General features: G+C 41.1%; 1 protein-coding gene across 8 annotated transcripts in view; it reads right to left on the bottom strand.

The window, feature by feature from the left end:
- POLD3 (DNA polymerase delta 3, accessory subunit) overlaps nt 1–17,853 on the bottom strand; it is a 56,222-nt gene extending 38,369 nt beyond the window's left edge. For 4 of the 8 annotated variants that reach the window (XR_005527792.1, XR_005527793.1, XM_039228768.1 and 1 more), the window contains exons 1-3: nt 16,689–16,862; nt 15,109–15,164; nt 4,308–4,410 (exon numbers count right to left, since the gene is read on the bottom strand). Coding sequence is in view for 6 of the 8 variants with exons in the window: in XM_039228768.1 (XP_039084699.1) it covers nt 4,308–4,410; nt 15,109–15,164; nt 16,689–16,748 (219 nt within the window). In the remaining 2 variants the exon portion in view is untranslated. Of the gene's footprint in view, nt 1–4,307; nt 4,411–9,714; nt 9,817–15,108; nt 15,165–16,412; nt 16,432–16,507; nt 16,527–16,688; nt 16,863–17,834 lie in introns of those variants that run through there. The other 4 variants (XM_039228771.1, XM_039228772.1, XM_039228773.1 and 1 more) reach the window with 4 other exon arrangements.
- Nucleotides 17,854–20,470: the final 2,617 nt, after the last annotated feature.

Raw genomic sequence — 20,470 nt, 5'->3', positions numbered from 1 at the left:
ATGACAAAAATAAACTTTAAGCACAAAGTACAAAGAGAAATGATACAGTGGGAAACATACCTGCAACACATATCACAAAAGGTTAATATATAGCTTCTAAAATAGAGAAAATAAACTCCTTTAGAACAGGCAAGAGGTATGAAGACAGTTCACAGGAAAAGAAACACAAATGAACCTGAAACACAGGATGACATGAACTGTATGGAAAAGGGAACTCTCATACATTACTGGTAGGAATGAAAAATGGAGAGGTATTTGGCAATTACCCAACAAAAGTACATACACGTTCTAACAATCTTCAAAAATGCAATCTTACAGGTGGCAAAAATATAAAAAAACACAGATTAACTAAAGCACTATTTGTAAAGGCCATATATTGTAAATGACTCAAAATACTATCAATATGGCACTGCCGAAAAAACTAAATCATATCAATGTAGCATCAGGTGGCTGTAATAAGGAACGAGGAATATTTTGGGGTGCCTGACTGGCTCAGTTGAAAGAGCATGTGACTCTGAGTCTCCAGGTCATGAGTTCAAGCCCCACACTGGATGTATAGATGACTCAAGTAAATAAATCAAAAAATGAACTTTAAAAAAAAAAAAAAGGAATATTTCTCTGACTTCTATGGAGTAATGTTCAGGATCTACTATTAGGTAAAAAAGCAAAGTGTAAAACAGTGTGTATAGTAAGAAAAATTTTACCTAAGAAAGGGAGTAATAAAGGGGTGCCTGAGTCGCTAAGTCAATTGAGCATCCAACTCTTCATTTCAGTGCAGGTTGTAATCCCAAGGTTGTGGAATAAAGCCCCATGTCAGGCTGCACATTGAACATGGAGCCTGCTTAACATTCTTTCCCTCTCCCTCTGTCCCTCTCCCCAACACTTGCACGCTCTCTTTTTTAAAAAAAAGGGGGGGAGTAATATGAATATATATTTGCATATATTAAAAATATATACAACAACAACAACAATGGAAGAGAAGCAAAATCTATTAAAATAGTTAGTTACCTCTAAGGAAAAGCAAGGAACCTAAAAATTGACAGTAGGAAAAAATTTGAATTTAACTAGATACTGAGTTGGTGGCTTATCCACAGAGAGAAGTTATTGGAAGTGATTCTAAAACACAGGCTGATCGGGGCACCTGAGTGGCTCAGTCAGTTAAGCATCTTACTCTTAATTTGGCTCAAGTCATAATCTCACGGTTTGTGAGATCAAGCCCCACCTCGGGCTCCGTGCTGACAGTGTAAAGCTTGCTTGGGATTCTCTCTCCACCACTTCCCTGTTCACACTCATGCGCTCTCTATCAAAACAAGTAAGTATTTAAAAAAATATAAAAAATAAAATACTAGCTGATTGTGCATCCCTAGTAAGATATATTCTACAGAAAAAAAGAACTGCAAAGAAATCTGAAACTGTTTTCAGTAATCATAGTAGTAAAAATGGTTTTGCTTTTCTAAATCTTGTATGTTTGACTAAAGCAAATACTTTTTAATATTTTAACATATTTAAGAATAATGTTAGGAACTACCAAAATTCATAACATTAAGGGAAAACAGCAGTATAAAATCAAGTAAATTTTTTTTCAAAAGCATCATTTTTATTTTTAAACTGGGAGTATTGTTTTCATAACGGATTTTCTCTTTAAAAAGTAAAAGTCAGGGTGTCTAAGTGGCTCAGTTGGTTAAGTGTCCAACTTCAGCTCGGGTCATGATCTTGTGGTTCATGGGTTTGAGCCGCACATCAGGCTCTGTGCTGACAGCTCAGAGCCTGGAGCCTGCTTCGGATTCTGTGTCTCCCTCTCTCTGCCCCTCCCTCACTTGTCCTCTCTTTCACTCTCTCTAAAATAAACAAACATTAAAAAAATAAAAATAAAAAAACAAAAGTCACTCTGAAAAATGTTATGTTTTATAAACTGTACCAAAAAAATTACAGAGCTAATTAGAAAAGCAGCATTAGGAATTAGCCACTCAAACTTATGCAACTTTCTAAGTAAGGCCCTACAAACAAAAATGAGTACCTTCAGGAGAAAATCTGGATGGCCCAGAGTTCAGTGTGGCTAAATGCTGCCAGAGGGGATGCTGAAAATGCTTAAACACAACACAGTCGAAATGCCAACTTGCTCATGCTAAACAATGCATATTAGGGTAGAGGTCTCATTCAGTGGGTTCAGTGGGTTCCTTGTAAGATGGACACAGGGGTGGGCACCTGGGTGGCCCAGTTTGGTTAAACATCCGACTTCAGCTCAGGTCATGATCTCACAGTCTATGAGTTCAAGCCCTGCATCAGGCTCTATGCTGACAGCTCAGAGGTTGGAGCCTGCTTCCAACCCCGTGTCTCCCTCTCTCTCTGCCCCTCCTCTGCTCACACTCTGTCTCTCTCTCTCTGTCTCACAAATAGATACACACTAAAAATAATAATAATAATAAAAAGGAACACAATGATTCTAAGGTAAAGAACTGACATGACTAGGGGCACCTGGGTGGCTCAGTCAGTTGAATGTCTTGACTCTTGAATCCGGCTCAGGTCATGATCCCAGGGTCATGAGACCAAGCCCTATGTCAGGCTCCATGCTGAGCATGAAGCCTGCTTAAGATTCTCTCTCCCTCTGCCCTTTAAAATAAAAATAAATAAATAAAAAATAAAAAGAATTGACATGACTAGATTGAAGACAATGACTAATTAAAGAAAGAGAGAGGGCAGGGCACTGGGTGGCTCAGTCAGTTAGACTTTGGCTCAGGTCCTGTTCTTGCAATTTGTGGGTTCAAGCCCCCCATTGGGCTCTGTGCTGATAGCTCAGAGCCTGAAGCCTGCTTCAGATTCTATGGCTTCCTCTCTCTCTGCCCCTCCCCTGCATGCTCTCTTTCTCAAAAAATAAACAAACATTTAAAAAAATAATAAGTAAATAAAAAGGCTTTGCCTTATAGAAAAAAAGGCGGGGGGGGGGAGGCTAGTTAATCCTGAAAACAAAAGGAAAGAAGACATTCAGATGCAAACGTGGGCAGTATCCACTCTAAAGCTATGTGTGCAAAGGATTCTGGTGGCAGGTTTATTTCTGAAAGCAAATAAGTCAGGTCTGCTTAATTTCATGTTTCTGATATATAATGACATCTGATTCTGTCTACACTTCTAAACACCTTGTTATCATCTGGCTTGCCAAACAGCTTACCAATAAGGAAAAAATATTCTGGTTACAGAATATAAGGATCTGATCCCATAGCAGTTGTTTCTCCTTATAAACTACTAAACTGGCATTCTAGTTTTAAATTTCACATGCTTGGGGCTCTTGCGACAAGATAACTCCAGTCAATATTTTGATAAATCAGTCTTTTCTGAACTGAGGGCTCTAAGGGAAAGTCAAAAGAAAGAGAAAAACTTATACATTAATGGATCTCTGAGCAGGAAATATAATCCTGGGCCACGTTCTATGGGGCTGCTGCTGCTGCTGGTAGTGGTGGTGGTGGAAGCAAAAAGAACTTTCAGATTAGAGGATTCAGGAAGTGAGAACAGAAGAGGTATCCCTTACTTTTGGGAGGAAGACACAGAGAAGAAATTATCAAAGTTCCCAAGGACCAGTCTAGTGCAAAAGAAGGAACAACTTATCTCAGCAGAGCTTATGGGGGCCCTATCCAGGCATGGGAGTAATAGAATGATCCTTGAGCCCGCAAGAGAGACATGGAAGTAGCTAAGAGAAAGTCGCAGACCTGAGAAAACTTTGTGCTCTGGATGATGAAAGCACAGCAGTGACCTGTGTTGATGAATGACCAGATACCAGATGGGACTATAAACAGATACAGGAGAATAAAGGTGTTCCTGGCCTATGCCTCTGCACCATAATTAGCTTAGTCCCCCCCTGCCAACACCTCTGTCCCTCAGCCACTCAGACATAAGCCTACCAAAATGAAATTTTTCAAAATTTCAAATTGAAATCAAACTCAGTTAAAAAAATAAATAAAACTGGACTTTCTGAACACCCAAATTGTGGCTCAATATCTGAACAGGATGAAAATTAACCACCACTGTCCTCAATATACTTTTAAGAGGAAGAAAGGAATAACAGAGCAGTCTCCTAATGTCTTGTTGCTTAGGAAAACTGCATCATCATGATACAGTCTCTGCATCACAGCCAAGATATTACCCAAACTCACAGTTTTAGGTTTAGTCCAAAAATCCAAAATAATCAGTATCTTGAAGTTACTTTGTAAAATTTCCATAATACTGAATCCTGTTTTTTTCCCTTGTGTTATGTTATATAACACGGTTTATAGCTCAAACACATTTCAGCTCATGATAGGATTCTGACAACTTACAGAATGTCCATTCTGAATAAGGCTGCCAGACACTAAATAGGTGACATGCAGCTGGGCTCCTGAATTCTCCTTTCGCTTCCTTTCAACATAATCGTACAGCATCCTGTTCCAAACAAGAGGCACAAATCATCATTTGTAAGTTTTTACCTTATTGACTCTTAATTCATGATTTAAAAGTTAAATATATTAAATCTGATAGTCCATTACATTTTTACAGAATATTTTTGATACATCCCATTGGACAGAGAATTTTAAAAAATGGACTTTAGACAGGACATACAGGTTGGGTCAACTTGGAGTTGGCAGAATGACAACAACACACAATGGATACAACAAAGAATCAAGAATAAGTTCAGTCACTAACTATCCCGGATAAGCTAATTTTTCTAGGCCTCTTAACCCTGAGATATAAAATGAGGGGGAATCAGTGATTCTCTTAGCCTGGGATTCATGTGACCATCTAGAACCTTCCATCCCCTAAACTGTAAGCAAAATACACATGCATTTTTTGGAGGGAGACAGTTCAGGGTTAATAGATTCTCAAAGGGATTACTCTAAAGCAGGAAGAGCCACTATGTAGATGATCATAAGCGTCTAGTTTTTTGTTGTTTTTTTTTTTAATGTTTTATTTATTTCTGAGAGAGAGAGAGACAGCATGAGCAGGGGAGGGTCACAGTGAGGGGGAGACACAGAATCCGAAGCAGGCTCCAGGCTCTGAGCTGTCAGCACAGAGCCCGATGCGGGGCTCAAACCCATGGACCGTGAGATCGTGACCTGAGCCAAAGTAAGACGCTTAACCGACTGAGCCGTCCAGGCACCCCGTATAAGCGTCTAGTTCTGAAATTCAAATTTTATGTTCACTCAGACTCAGTGCTGTTTCAGAATTGCAGAATGTAGCAGCTTACTCACACTGCCCAGTATTCAGAATATTCATTAACCTGAAATTGCCACTCAATGTAGAAATAACATTGCTTTTTATTTTTTTTTAAATTTTTAATGTTTACTCATTTTTGAGAGAGAGAGAGAGAGAGAGAGAGAGAGAGAGAGAGACACAGAGCCTGAGTGGGTGAGGGGAAGAGAGAGAGGGAGACACAGAATCCAAAGCGGGCTCCAGGCTCTGAGCTGTCAGCATAGAGACCAATGTGAGGCTCTTAACTCATGAACTGTGAGATCATGAACCGAGCTGAAGTCAGATGATTAACCAACTGAGCTACCCAGGTGCCCCTATGCTGCTTTTAGTAGATTCCTAAACTACTTTTTATCCTTATGTCCCAGCAAGTATCGGAAGTTGACTCCCCTTAACAACTTATGGTTTAACAAAATAGTTTAACAAAAACAACAACAGGGGCATAGCATTTGTGTCTTTTATTTCAAGAAACATTTACTGTGTCTCTGATATGTCATACTTCTGCCAAGGATAGCTAAATACTCAAAAGTTCCAAGGGAAACTCAACATACATTATTGACCACTCTTCTTGAAGCATCTGCTCTCTTAGCTTCCATGATCTCATGCCCCACTGAGTCTCCTGCTACCCCTTTAACTGCCCCGGCCCCATTTCCTGCACAGACTTGACCACCTCCTCCTAGTCCATGCTGCTGGAGTTCTGCTGTCAGCTATCTATTCCCTCTATAAATTAGAATGACCAATGATCTGGGTGTGCCTGGATTTGAGGGGTTTCCTGAGACATGGACTTTTAGTGCTAAAACAGTCCTGGGCACACCAGGATGGTTGGTCACCTAACTACATATTCTCCTTTTGGTCTATTTCATTCACCCCATGATTATATTTATTCCTAACAACGTCATCTGCTCAAACCACCCAAGCCAGAAATCTGGAGTCATTATCCTTCACTTCTACCTGTCCAGTGAGTTACCAGATCTCATCAGGTCTTCCTCCCAAGTAATTCTTGACTTCATGCCCCAAATCCCTTAACTGGACTATTTCAAGTGTCAATTCTCCCCCACCTCTTTCCCATTTATTATCCACAAGGCCACCATGGTGAAGCTTTACAAATGCAAATCAAGTCATCTGGCCAACAATATTTTACTTTATGTTCTATTTCTAGGGGACAGAGCAGTGAACAGAGGAGTCAAAATTCCTACCCTTATGCTGTAGAAAAGACAAACAATAAGCAAATAAGTAAATATATGTCAGGCAGTAGTAAATCTATGAAAAAATAATAATAAAGGTAAGGAGAATACAAATAGCCTGAAAAGTTCTGTGATTTCATATAAGGTGATTAGGGAAGACCTCATACCAGAGCCCTTCAGGAAGTAAGGGAACCACCAATGTGGTTATCTTGGGGAATGTTCCAGGCAGAGAAACCACAAATGTAAAGGCTCTGAGGCAAGAATGTAAGTTAAAATAAAGTTCAAGGAACAGAAAACAGGCAAGTGTGGAGGAAGAAAAGTGGTAGGGAAGAGAGAGCCAAGTGCCAGACATGCAGGGCTTTATGACCCTATGTAGGACTTTAAGCATGGAAGTCATTAGAAGGTTTAGAACAGAAATAACAGGATCTCACCTTTTAGAAGGATTCCTCCCTGCTGTGTGGAGAATATATTGTTGAGGGGGGAAGCAGGGAGACTAGTGAGGAGGTTACTGCAGTAATCCTGGCTAGAGGTGATAGTGGGCTCAGACTAGGATATTAGCAATTAACAGATGAATTCTGGGTACATTTTAAAGGAAGAAACAACAGAATTTCTGGTGGATTGACTGTGAGATATAAGAGAAAGGAGTCAAAGACTATTGGACTAAGAAACTCAAAGAATGAAGTTTCATTCACTGACATGGGGAGAAACAGATGTTGGGGGGAAAATCAGGAGTTTGGGGGCATATTAATCTGAAGTGCCTATTAGTCAATAAGTGATGTTGAAAGGCAACTGGATACTCTTGTCTGAAGTATTATTCCTTGTTCCAAAGTTCTGTCTTTTCCTAGCCCCTACGAATTGACTCTAACACTCTAGCAATGACATGTAAGACCCTTCTTGTTCTGGCCCCTGTATCTCTCACTATTCTCCCACACTCACTATTTTCAGCCTTAGGAAACATTCTGCAGTTCCCCTTGCTCTTTTGTACACCCTTCCTTCTGCCTACAATGCTCTTCTCAGGCCGCACCCACCTAATCCCTTGTCAAGACAACAGCTCAGTTATCACCTCCTATATGAAGCCTTCCCTAACACCACCAGGCTAGCAGGGTATTCCTGCCTTCCAAGTTCTAACAGAACCTATGCCATACCTGTTAGACCACTTATCACACTGTATTCTAACTACTTTGTTATATATCTGCCATCCCCACTAGACTATAAGCTCCTTGAGGACAAAAATGTGCCCTCTTCAGGGGTGGCTGGTGGCTAAGTCAGTTTAGTGTCTGACTCTTGATCTTGGCTCAGGTCAAGATCTCACAGTTCATGAAATCAAGTGATGGGCTCTGTGCTGACAGCATGGATTCTCTCCCCCTCTCTCTCTGCCTGTCCCCAACTCACACTGTCTCTGTCTCTCTCAAAATAAAGAAATAAACTTTTAAGAAAAGAAAAAAAAATAATTTCCAGGGGCACCTGGCTGGCTCAGTCACTGGAGCATGTGACTCTTGATCCTGGGGTTGTAAGTTCAAGCCCCATGTTGCATATAGAGATTACTTAAAAATAAAATCTTTACAAATCTAACAACAGTTTCTGTATATCTTTTAAGTATCTAAGATATGTGTATCTAATTGCATTACACCATTTTACCTTTACTGACAAAATATGCAAAATATTCTTAAATATCAATGATGCACTTCCTACATGATTAACTATACCTTCCTATTTTAATTTTCCCTAAAATGAGTACAGTATATAGTCTATACTGCCTTCCCCAAACCTATTTTAATTCGTCACGGCATTTTTACAACTTTAAATTATTATTTTTTTTTAATTTGAGAGACAGAGAGAGAATCTTAAGCAGGTTCCATGCTCAGCACAGAGGCCAACATATGGCTCAATCCCACAACCCTGAACCAATCATGACTTCAGCCGAAATCAAGAATCAGATGCTCAACCGAGCGACCCAGGGGTCCCTGAAATTACCTTGTTTAAATCAATGATGAGAAAGAGCTAATCTGTTAGGTTTACTGTTCTATGACATAGCCTAAAATAATGCTAAAAATAAGAAATGAAAAAATACTTGTTTAAGAAATCCAGCGCACCTGGGTGGCTCAGTCGGTTAAGCAACCGACTTCAGCTCAGGTCATGATCTGAGTTCGTGCATTCCAGCCCCAAGTTAGGTTGTCTCTGTGCAGAGAGCTCAGAGCCTGGAGCCTCCTTCGGTTTCTGTGTCTCCCTCCCTCTCTGTCTGTCCCTCCCCCACTTGTACTCTGTCTCTCAAAAATGAACAAACATTTAAAAAAATTTTTAACAAATCCAAGCAAATAATAACATCCATGTCTAGTCACTGCCCTTAGTGCCACAAATGATACTTTTTTAATGTTTTCTTTATTTCTGAGAGAGAGACAGAGAGAGAGAGACCGTGCACACTCAAGGGGAAAGGGGTAGAGAGAGGGGAGCCAAAGAGAGGATCCAAAGTGGGCTCTGTGCTGAGAGCAAAGAGCCCAACGCAGGGCTAGAACTCACAAACTGTGAGATCATAACCTGAGCTGAAGTCAGACACTTAGCCAATTGAGCCACCCAGGCACCCCTCACCAATACTTAAAATGCTTCCCTTATAGATAAAATTTAAAAATATGACCGGACACTTAAGTCTCAATTTTCTCAACTGTTACAAGAGGTTGATAACACCCATCACTGTTACAAAGATTATGTGAGATAAATGTATGTGAAAATATCTACCATAGTACTTAGTACCCACTCAACAAATATTTATTGGCACATATTATGAGCCTGGCACTTTACAGACAACAATTGTGGCATACTGTATTTTCCAAAGATGATTACAACAACATCTCCCATCCCACATGCTCTTGTACACCCTCCCATAGAGAGGTAGAGTCTATCGTCACCCCTTGAATATGAGCGCGCTAGTGTTTCACTTTAACTAAAAGAATAAAGCAGACAGGACACTGCTCGACTTCTGAGGTTAGAAGGAAAAGGCATTCAGTTTTTGCCTAGTGCTGGAACACTAGCTTTTGGTGTCCTGAGCTGCTATGTAAGAAGCTCAATCACCTGAAGGTGCCTGGGTGGCTCAGTCCGTTAAGTGCCTGACTTCAGCTCACATCATGATCTCATGGCTTGTGAGTTCGAGCCCAGTGCCAGGCTCTGTGCTGACAGCTCAGAGTCTGGAGCCTGCTTCAGAGTCTGTGTCAACTCTATCTCTGCCCCTTTCCCACTCTTGCTCTGTCTCTTTCTCTCTCTCAAAATTGAATAAACGTTAAAAAAAATTTTTTTTAAATTAAAAAAAAAGAAGTCCAACCACCTGGAGACACTATGCTCTGAGGAAGCCCAGCTCATACAGAAAGACACATACAATGTCTGATCAACAGCCTCAATTGAAGTCCTGGCAGATGGTCAACATCAACTGCCACACATGTACATAAAGATGGCCATACATGATAAGGGCCCCACCACTGAGGCTCCCCCAGCTGAAACATCAAATGTGATGTCACAAAGATAAACCATTCTCACTGTGCCCTACCCAAATTCCAAGCCAAAAGAATCTACGAACATAATAAAATGGTTGTTTCAAGCTGCTAAATTTTGGGATAATTGTTACACAGCAACAATTTTTGGAAACGTGACCAACTTGATAAACAAGTTCCCTACTTTCATGGAGTTTCTATTTTAGTTGGGGTGGGCAGCTCTAGAAAATGTCAGAGAGTAATAAGAATTGTAAATTTTTGGATCATCTGGACATTCACATGCAAACAGATGAAATTAGACCCTTTCCGTTACACCATATACAAAAGGATTCCTCGAAGAAACAGTGCCTATTTACACATTTTAGAGCTTCATTTAAAATTAGCTTGAGTTCAGCACTCTCCACAATAGCTAAAACATGGAAAGAGCCTAAGTGTCCATCAACAGATGAATGGATCAAGAAGATGTGGTTTATCTATACCATGGAATACTACATGGCAATGAGAAACAATGAAATCTGGCCATGTGTAGCAACATGGATGGACCTTGAGGGTGTTATGCTGAGCGAAATAAGTCAGGCAGAGAAGGACAAATATCATATGTTTGCACGTATAGGAGGATTAGGAGGAACTTGACGGAGGAACAAGGGGGAGAAGAAGGGCGGAAATGGTGGGGGAAAGGGAGAGAGGCAAACCATGAGAGACTCTTGAATGCTGACAAAAACTGAGGACTGATGGATGTGGGGGGGAAGGGGGGATGGGCATGGAGGAGGACACTTGTGGGGATGAGCACTGGGTGTTATGTGGAAACTAATTTGACAATAAACTATTTGTAAAAAAATAAAAATAAAAAAATAAAAAAAATAAAATTAGCTTGAGTTGGGGCGCCTGGGTGGCTTAGTCGGTTAAGCATCCGACTTTCGCTTAGGTCATGATCTCGTGGTTCGTGGATTCGAGCCCCGCGTCGGGCTCTGTGCTGGCTGCCAGCTCAGAGCCTGGAGCCTGTTTCAGTCTGTGACTCCCTCTCTCTCTGACCCTCCCCTGCTCACGCTGTCTCTCTCTCTCTCTCTCCTAGAAAAAAAAAAAAAAAAATTAGCTTGAGTCGGGTGGCTCAGTCAGTTAAGCATTTGACTCTTGATTTCAGCTCAGGTCATAATCTCACGGTTGATGAGATCAAGCCCCACGTTGGGTTCTGAGCTGACAGTGTGGAAACTGCTTGGGATCCTCTCTCTCAAAATAAATAAATAAACATTTTTTTAAAAAAGGAATTTAAAATTAGCTTGAGCCAACACCTAATTTGAAAACTACCATGTATTCATATTGTGAGGCCTGAATCATTTTTAATATGTTAACAAGCATATGATATGTAGAAACCTTCAATATAGTGATAATTACTGATGTAAGAGCTAAAACTACAAAACTCTTAGAATACAGCATCGAAGTAAATCTTCATGACCTTGGGTTGAGCAACGCCTTCTTAAACACTATATAAAAAGCACAAGCAATAAAAGGTAAAAGAAATAAGGGTGCTTGGCTGGCTTAATCAGTAGAGCATGGGTTTCTTGATCTGGGAGGTCATGAGTTCAAGCCCCACACTGGGCATAGAACTTTAAAGTAATATTTTTAAAAAGATAAAAAAAATTGAACTTCATCAACAATAAAAATTTTGGTGCTTCAAAAAGTACCATCAAAAAAGTGCAAAGACAACCCACAAAATGGGAGAAAATTTTTGCAAGTCGTATACCTGATCAGGGTCTTGTATCCAGAATATATAATCTTTATAACTCAATGATTAGAAAACTACCCAGTGAAAAAATGGGCAAAGAATCTTTCTCCAAAGAAGATACACAAATGGCTAATAAGCACATGAAAAGATGATCAACACTAGTAGCTATTATGGAAATACATATCAAAACCATGGTAATACCACTTCACACCCACCAGGACGGCTAAAGTAAAAAAGACAGATGATAAAAAGAGTTGGCAAGAATGTGGAGACATTGGAACTCTCATACCTTGTTGGTGGGATTTTAAATTAGTGTAGCCACTTTGAAAAATAGCTTGTTAGTTCCTCAAAATGTTATACATGACCCAGAAACAGGTATATATATCCAAAAGAACTGAATACACATGTCCACACAAAAATTTGTGGACAAATGTTTACAGTAGCATTATTCATAATACTCAAAATGTGGAAACAACCCATATGTCCTTCAACTGACGACAATAAACAAAATGTGCTATTTATTTATGTTATAGGCTGGGGTGCCTGGCTGGCTCAGTCGGTTAAGCATCTGACTCTTGGTTTCAACTCAGGTCATATGATCTCAGGGTCACGGGATCAAGTCCCACATTAGGCTCTGCACTGAGCATGGAGCCTGCTTGAGAGTGTCTCTGTCTCTGTCTCTTTCTCTCTCCCTCCCTCTGCCCCTCTTCACAGCTCTGAAGCTCATTCTCTCTAAAAATTAAAGAAACAATTGTTTTCAATATTACAGGTTGAATTGTATGCCTCCAGAAAGATATGTTGAAGTCCTAACCACTCTGAAGTCAGAGTGTGACCTTCTTTGGAAAGAGGACCTTTGCAGATGTAATTAGTTAAGATGAGGTCATAGAGGAGTAGGGTGGGCTCCTAATCCAGTATGACTGGTATCCTTATACAATGGCCATGTGAAGACATAAACACACAAGAAGAATGCCACGTGATAACAAAGGCAGACACCGGGGTTATGAAGCTATAAGCCAAAGAATGCCAAAGACTGCCAGCAAAACACTAGAATCCAGGAAGGAATGAATGATTCTTCTCTACGGGTTTCAGAGAACATCTGCTGACACCTTAATTTTGGACTTCTAGTTGCTACAGGACAATAAAATTGTTTTTACTTTTTTTAATGTTTTATTTATTTCTGAGAGAAAGAGAGAGACACAGCGTGAGCAGGAAGGGTCAGAGAGAGAGGGACACATAGAATCTGAAACAGGCTCCAGGCCTGAGCTGGCTATCAGCAGAGAGCCCAACGCGGGGCTCGAACCCACAAACTGTGAGATCATGACCTGAGCCGAAGTCGGCCACCCAACTGACTGAGCCACCCAGGTGCCCCTAAATTTCTGTTGCTTTAAGCCACCTAGTTCATAGTATTCTGTTATGGCAGCCTTAGGAAACTAACTTGCCATATCATGGAATATTATTTAGCCACAAGGACTTAAGTACTAATACATGCAGGGACCAACCTTGAGACAAACCTTGAAAACACTGTGCTAAGTGAAAGAAACCAGACTAACAAGAATACATGTTACAGGATTCCATTTATATTAAATTACCAGAATAAGTAAATCTATAGACAGACAGTATATTAGCAGCTGTCTAATACTGGGAAGAGGAGGGTGGGGGGATGAGAAAGGAGTGGAGAAAAAGTGGTAAGTGACTGATAATGGATACAGGGTTTCTTTTGGGGGTGATGAAAATGTTCTAAAATTAATTATAGTGATGGATGCATAACTTTGTGAATATACTAAAAACTACCAAGTTGTACATTTTCAATGGGTGAATTGTATGGTATATGAATTATATCTCAATGAAGCTGTTTTTCAAAAAAAGAATTAAGTAATTAACAGATTGATATGATAGAGAGTTAGGAAAGGATAGAGATACCTGAAATAGAGCATTCATTAGTAAAGGGTTGTTGCAGAAAGTAATATGTGACATTTGAGCTACAACTTGAAAGATTAGGATAGCTGGGAGAAGAGCATTCCAGATAGGGAATGGTGCAAATGTCCAAAGGTGGAAATGAGCCCAGCATATATGAGGAACAAGTGAGGTAGACAGTAGCATGGGATGAAGTTGGTTGAGAGACAGGGGCTAGACAGTATACTGATTCTATAAAAATTACAGGTCATCAAGGTAACTACAATAAAACTGAAAACAACTTTACTTCATCTCCAGCCCTCAATATGCACCTTTAAGCCCCAAGAGGCTTATGTCATAATAGTTACTTCATAAGCATCTATAACCATAACAATACCCTTATGTGTGTCCATTCTCAAAGTTACCCGAAACTCTTGGGTTTGGGCCCGGAATGGCATTAGCAACAGAAATCTCAGAGAGTCAAAATCAGTCCATATCCATCCCTAGGCCAAGAGTTTCAGGTCCTGAAGGCATAGATATCACATTCAAAACCAGATTCTAGAGATCTGTCCGACAGCAGCCCACATAATGCCAAATCAACCCATTCTATATATATATCAGGAATTTTCTAAGACTCATGGAACATTCTCTAATTCAAAGAAAGCTTCTATGACTCAAAGATTGGGGGGAAATCTGACCATCTTTAGGAATAAAGTGAACTAAATGGGCATTTAATTGAATATACATTCTCTCAACCTATTCATCAATTCCTATCCTTGGGACAGAGACAACATTTTTTAAGTTAAGAAATTCTGAAGTTAATTCAGAAGATTGCCTTTTCCCTTTGGCCTGAAGTTGGACCACAAGTTTCAGCAAGCAAAGGTGATACAGCAAAATTTGAGGACAATGCCCTGTGCCATCCTGAACACTCCCTTTTTACTTTCACTTCTAGTTCTCCTCAGCCTTAAATTGATACACAGCTTGTATCAAACACCTGTTGACTTCACTGTGAAAGTTACTTCAGTAACACCCAGATGTGGGCCTAAGGAGCAAGTATGAAAATGTAAAAACATATAAGAAAACAGGCATACAAATTTGAGATGTAAACAGAATTGGCTAACTCATTTAATAAATTTGAAATGACAAAGTGATGTTAATCAGAAGCCAAGGCTACAAATAAATCCAGTAAATGTAAATCTAAGTCCACCTATCTCCTAAATAATAGGCAAAATTAGTAAAAGGTAGAAAAGATAGTACTCTTTCCCATTTTCCAAGAGAAGAAAAAATTACCTCAAGGCTATCTGTAAACCTAAAAAGGAAGCAAAACAGGGGCACCTCAGTGGCTCAGTCGGTTAGGCGTCTTACTTCAGCTCAGGTGGTGATCTCACAGCTTGTGAGTTCTAGTCCCGCGTCAGGCTCTGTGCTAACGGCTCAGAGCCTGGAGCCTGCTTCAGATTCTGTATCTCCTCTCTCTGCCCCTCCCCCATTCATGCTCTGTCTCTGTCTCTCTCAAAAATAAATAAACATTTTTTAAAAATTTTAATAAAATAAAAACAAAGCAAAACAAACAAAACAAAAAATTCCAAAGTGAATAAAATAAATAAATTGGACTTACTGTTTGGCCTGGTTAACATGAACACCTAGTGTATAGCTCAGCCATTTGTATGTCACCTGCAAGAAGAAAGTTTTTTAACATTTTATTAGATGGCTCCAGAGTACAGGTCAGTCCCAAGGGTTCCTAGAGATTCCTACTCTTAGATGATTATGCCTTATAAATTATAGTAGATGCCACCCTAGTTTTGCCAAGAACCATCCATCTGGGCAGGTAGGACTGAGATATTTATCTTATAAATATTAAAGTTTGTTTTACAGGCTAATTAATGCAAGATTCTAAAAAGAAGGGCTGGGGGCGCCTGGGTGGCTCAGTTGGTTGAGCGTCCAACTTCGGCTCAGGTCATGATCTCAGGGTTCGTGGGTTCGAGCTCCGAGTCGGGGTCTGTGCTGACAGCTCAGAGCCTGGAGCCTGCTTCAGATTCTGTATCTCCCTCTCCCTCTGACCCTCCCCTGTTCACACTATCTCTCATAAATAAATAAAACATTAAAAAATTTAAAAAAATAAAATAAAAATAAAAAGGGCTGAATATACAAAGAAAAAGCTCTCATTTTCCTTACATTCTTTGTTTTACTAGTGACCTTTATTCACATTCTGTCCTTTTGTGTGGCCACCACTGATAAATATCTAAAACTTATGCAGAACCTAGATTACTTTGAAGTGTATGACATAAACTTCTAAGGAAAGTTGCAGCCATACAAACATTAACAGGCACAGACAGTGCAGGGGTCAGGGAACAAAAAAAGTGGATGAATACTGTATCTGGGGTTAGACTGGAAACTACTGGCATTAAGCCTTGTTTTTCCTTCCATCCTTCCTTGTACTCCCCTGTCATGTCACTTCCTTGTATGCTCCTCACCTCTCGATGTCAATTCGAAATGCTAAGTTTCCAATAATTAAGACATAGAAGAGGCTAAAGCAACAGCAAAAGAGGCAGACGTAGGTTGGAAAACTGTCTCTTACTAACTGCCAAGAAGTTATTTGGCTCCTGTGCTTCAACTTCCTTTTTTAGGGTGACTTCCACTGCCCTCTGGGTGGGTCCCGTAAAGATTAAATGCAATAACGTATATCCCAAGCTCACAGTAGGCATTCAATTATCACGGAAAGTCCATTCACATTCATCGTCTCACTTGATCTTTTACTCAAACCCTATGAGGTATTAATACCAAATTTTCTAGAGGAGGAAGTCGACTGTCGAAAGGCTAAACAATTCGTCGCCTAACCCAATTAAGGCACAATTTCCTCAGCAGTAAACTTGGGACTTTAAAGGCCAGCCACCTCATCGGACAGAGGTAGAAACGCCTTACAATTATTATCTACCAGCACCCCTCCCTCGGCGCCTGTCCGTCTTAGCCCGGGCTCCTAGCAGAGTCCCCAGCACGCCCACCCACGGCACGCGGACCTGCGCCAGAGGAATTCCCCCGCGAGTTCTCCCTCGCGCAGGGGCACGAGGCGTGGGGACTGCTCTCCCCCCTCAGCCAATCCCTACCCCGGCACGCGCAGAGGGGTCAAGGCCCCCCGGAACCCTCGCCGGGCCCAGGACACCAATCCCATGCCCACATTCCCCAGGCCTAGCTTCTCACGATCTTGTTCTGGTCCGTGACGAACTCGTCTATATTTTCCAGATAAAGCTGGTCCGCCATGGTGCTGCGGAGCTGAGCCCCGCCGCCCCAACCGCAGCTCCCGCCGGCGGGAAACGTCTTTCCACCCTCTCAGGTCCCGGGTCGTTTCCCACAGCAACGAAGGCGACGCGCTACGGCGGCCGTCCGAGGGTCAAACTAGTCTCTGAGATGGCGCAGGCTCAAGTAGGCGGAGCTAGTGAGTTGGAGCAGACGGAAGTGTAGAGCTAGGAGCGTGAGCCTGAAGGGGAAGGGCTCCTCTCGGAACCCTGGTTTCAAATCTCCCATCTGCAATTTAATGACCAACCCAGGGCAAAATACTTCACCTCTAGGAATCACAGCCTTTATACTTGTAAATTGACGAAACAATCCTTGCCCTTTCATACCTTTATTCAACAGACATTTATCAAGTACCTATTCCAGGCACTTCTAAGGCACTGAGGACACAGGAGTGAATGATAAAGACAGAAATAAACCAGTAATTTTAGTAGAATGATGCCAGCTGGGATAAAGTACTGCTTATTATAATCCCTCGAAATTGAGAATTTAGGGATAGTTTTCAAGAAGGGATGAGTGAAGAGAAATGTTTTGGAAAGAGGCAGAAACAGTTGCTGGGAAGAAAAAAAGTTCGTTGCAGTTGGGATGTTGGGAGAAGAGGCCAATTAAGAGAGATGAGACTTGGGAAAACGTAAATCATGCTGCAAGTACAAGGCTATGTGAAGGGGCACATGTACTTGATTCTCAGGAAAAGGTTTCAGGTTGGGAGATTTCAACTAAAATTTCTCCTTACATCAGCTAAGGAAGCCTTAAAAATTGAATACACATTAGCAGGTGTAGTTCAATAGGGCAGAGTGGTGGAAAATGGAGGAAGCTCTAGAGTTAGACCCTGGATTTGAATCCTGGTGTGAATTGTTGTGTGACCTTAAGTAAGTTTTTAACCACTGCAAGCCTATTACCCAATCTATAATATGGAAATAATAATAGCATCCACTTCAAAGTTTTGTTGCAACAAGTACTGTTGTGTCCGAATCGCGAGTCCCCTGAGACCAAGGAGCCGGCACCGACGCAAGAACAAAAGGGTCTTTATTACAAGCTCGAACAGGGGCTCACCCGTCTCCCGGCACAGCGGCAGCAAAGTGAAGCCTGGAACAGTGGCAAGCAGGGTTTTTATGGGGGAAGTGCGGGGGTGTTACCGTGCACACGGTGTACGTTTTTGCATCATTACATAAGCACCAATCATAATTGTACAATGCCCATAGTAACAGTTTTGACCATTCAGTATCTGCGAGGCATCCGATACATTTGGCGGGACCCAATCATGACCTTTGAGAGTCTTTTAAAATGACCAATTATGAGGTGGGCTCAGAGAATCTACGTGGGGCTTCTGCAAGCTGTGATTGATTGGCAAGTTTGTACAAAGTAACTACCTGCAGTTCCCAGCCCTTACTTGTCTCCATGATTACAGGAATTTTACACATTTCTTTTGATTGGCAGATCTTAGGGCAGTCCAAGGGTGGCTTCAGCTGAGGCTTTTCCTGGAACTGGGACTACGTGCAGCCTGAGGTTGTTTCTAATGGAGGACTTAATTTCAGGCTCCTCAGTACTGACTCAAGACATAGCAAAAGCCTACTAAGGGCCAGGCACTGTTCTGGGTGCTGAGGATATAGCTGTGGTCAGTAATACACAGAGCCTGTTCACGTGTAGCTTACATTCTCAAAAAGATATCTGAGGGATGGTAATGGCTTAAAATAGGATAGTGGGAAATTGAGAGAATTGAATGACTTGGATTTTTTAGAGTCAGCAAAACCTGCTGATGAGTTAGGTGGGGGAAAGACAGGAATGAAGGGAAGTACCTAGGATTGGAATCTAAATCTTTAGGTAAATGGAGATGCCTATGACTACTGGCTGTGGAAGATTGAGAGAAAGAGGTGATGAGACTATCAAAGAATTCTATTTGGCCATAGTTATAAGCGAGAATATATATATATATATATATATAACCCTTACACCATGCCTGCACACAATAAAATCAGTAACAGTTGGATTACATTACTATACACCAGGCACACTACTAGGTCTTTTGAGAGTGAGATTTCATTTAATCCCCATAGCAACCCTGGAAATGGACTGTGTTTGTCCATATTTTATAGATTAGATTGCTGAGGTTTAAGAGAGGAGAGATGAAGTTTCCAGGTCACAGTGTTGAGTAGTAGTACTGGGTTTGGAATTCAAACTTCTTGTCATTGTTCCACAGGGATGGGAAGTAAGATGATCGACCAAAGAGTCTTGACACTACCCCTATACCTAAGGAAGCAGATGATAATACTGTATAGAATACCTGAAACAACATGGCCCTAGATATGCCAATATTAAAAGCGTTGTGTGACTTTCAGAAGCCAGATTAGTAGTTAGCTTTGGGAGGCCTACCCAACTTGAACATTCCTACCTCAGGGGAGGTGGACTGAATGGAATGCATGTGGGCTTTGGGGAAAAAAAAAAAAAAAAAAACTTTTTCTTTAGAAGTAAGCAAACAAAATCCTGGGCTTGAATCCCAGCTTAACCACTTCCTACCTGTGTGGACTTAGGCAAATCACTTAACTTCTCTAGTCCTCAATTTCATCATCTTTAAAAGAAGGAGCAACCCTCCTACACTGTTGGTGGGAATGTAAACTGGTGCAGCCCCTCTGGAAAACAGTGTGGAGGTTCCTCAGAAAATTAACAATAGAACTCCCCTATGACCCAGCAATAGCACTGCTAGGAATTTACCCAAGGGATACAGGAGTGCTGATGCATAGGGGCACATGTACCCCAATGTTCATAGCAGCCCTCTCAACAATAGCAAAATCATGGAAAGAGCCTAAGTGTCCATCAACGGACGAATGGATCAAGAAGATGTGGTTTATCTATATGATGGAATACTACATGGCAATGAAAAAGAATGAAATCTGGCCATTTGCAGCAACGTGGATGGAACTTGAAGGTATTACGCTGAGTGAAATAAGTCAGGAAGAGAAGGACAGATACCATATGTTTTCACATATAGGTGGATTAGAAAGAACTTAACGGAGGACCATGGGGGAGGAGAAGGGGGAAATAGTTGGGTAGAGGGAGGGAGGCAAACCATGAGAGACTCTTGAATGCTGAAAACAAACTGAGGGCTGATGGGGATGGGAGAGAGGGGAAGGGGGGTGATGGGCATGGAGGAGGGCATTTGTTGGGATGAGCACTGGGTGTTCTATGAAAACCAACTTGACAATAAACTATTTAAGATAGATAATAAATAAATAAATAAATAAATAAATAAAGGAGCAATAAAGAGCTGTGGTGTTGTAATAAAGGTATAACAACCGGATTTTAAAAGTCCTGATTTGGGGCTCCTGGGTGGCTCTGTCGGTTAAGCACGCAACTCTTGATTTCAGCTCAGGTCATGGATCTCATGGTCATGAGATTGAACCATCTGTTGGGCTCTGCCCTGGGCATGCAACATGCCTGAGATTTTCTCTCTCTCTCTCCCCCTCTCCTGTTTTGTGCATGCATGCAGTCTCTCTCTTTCTGTCTCTTTCTCTCTAAAAAATAAAGAGTCCTGAGTTGAAAATTTATGTGGTGTGAATACTCCCATCATGGAAGATTTCAGGCTAGTGATATTGATGTCACTGAAAGAAAAGACGTAGAGACACACAAGATCACACCATTATTTCCCCAATATGTGTAGAATAAATAACCTCAAGAGCACATATGGCAGTAAG

The sequence above is a fragment of the Hyaena hyaena genome, unplaced genomic scaffold (genome assembly GCF_003009895.1).
Source record: "Hyaena hyaena isolate Hyena2069 unplaced genomic scaffold, ASM300989v1 scaffold_34, whole genome shotgun sequence".
NCBI lineage: Eukaryota > Metazoa > Chordata > Mammalia > Carnivora > Hyaenidae > Hyaena > Hyaena hyaena.
Note: the sequence above shows the minus strand (reverse complement) of the source record. Positions and strands in the feature narration are given on the sequence as shown.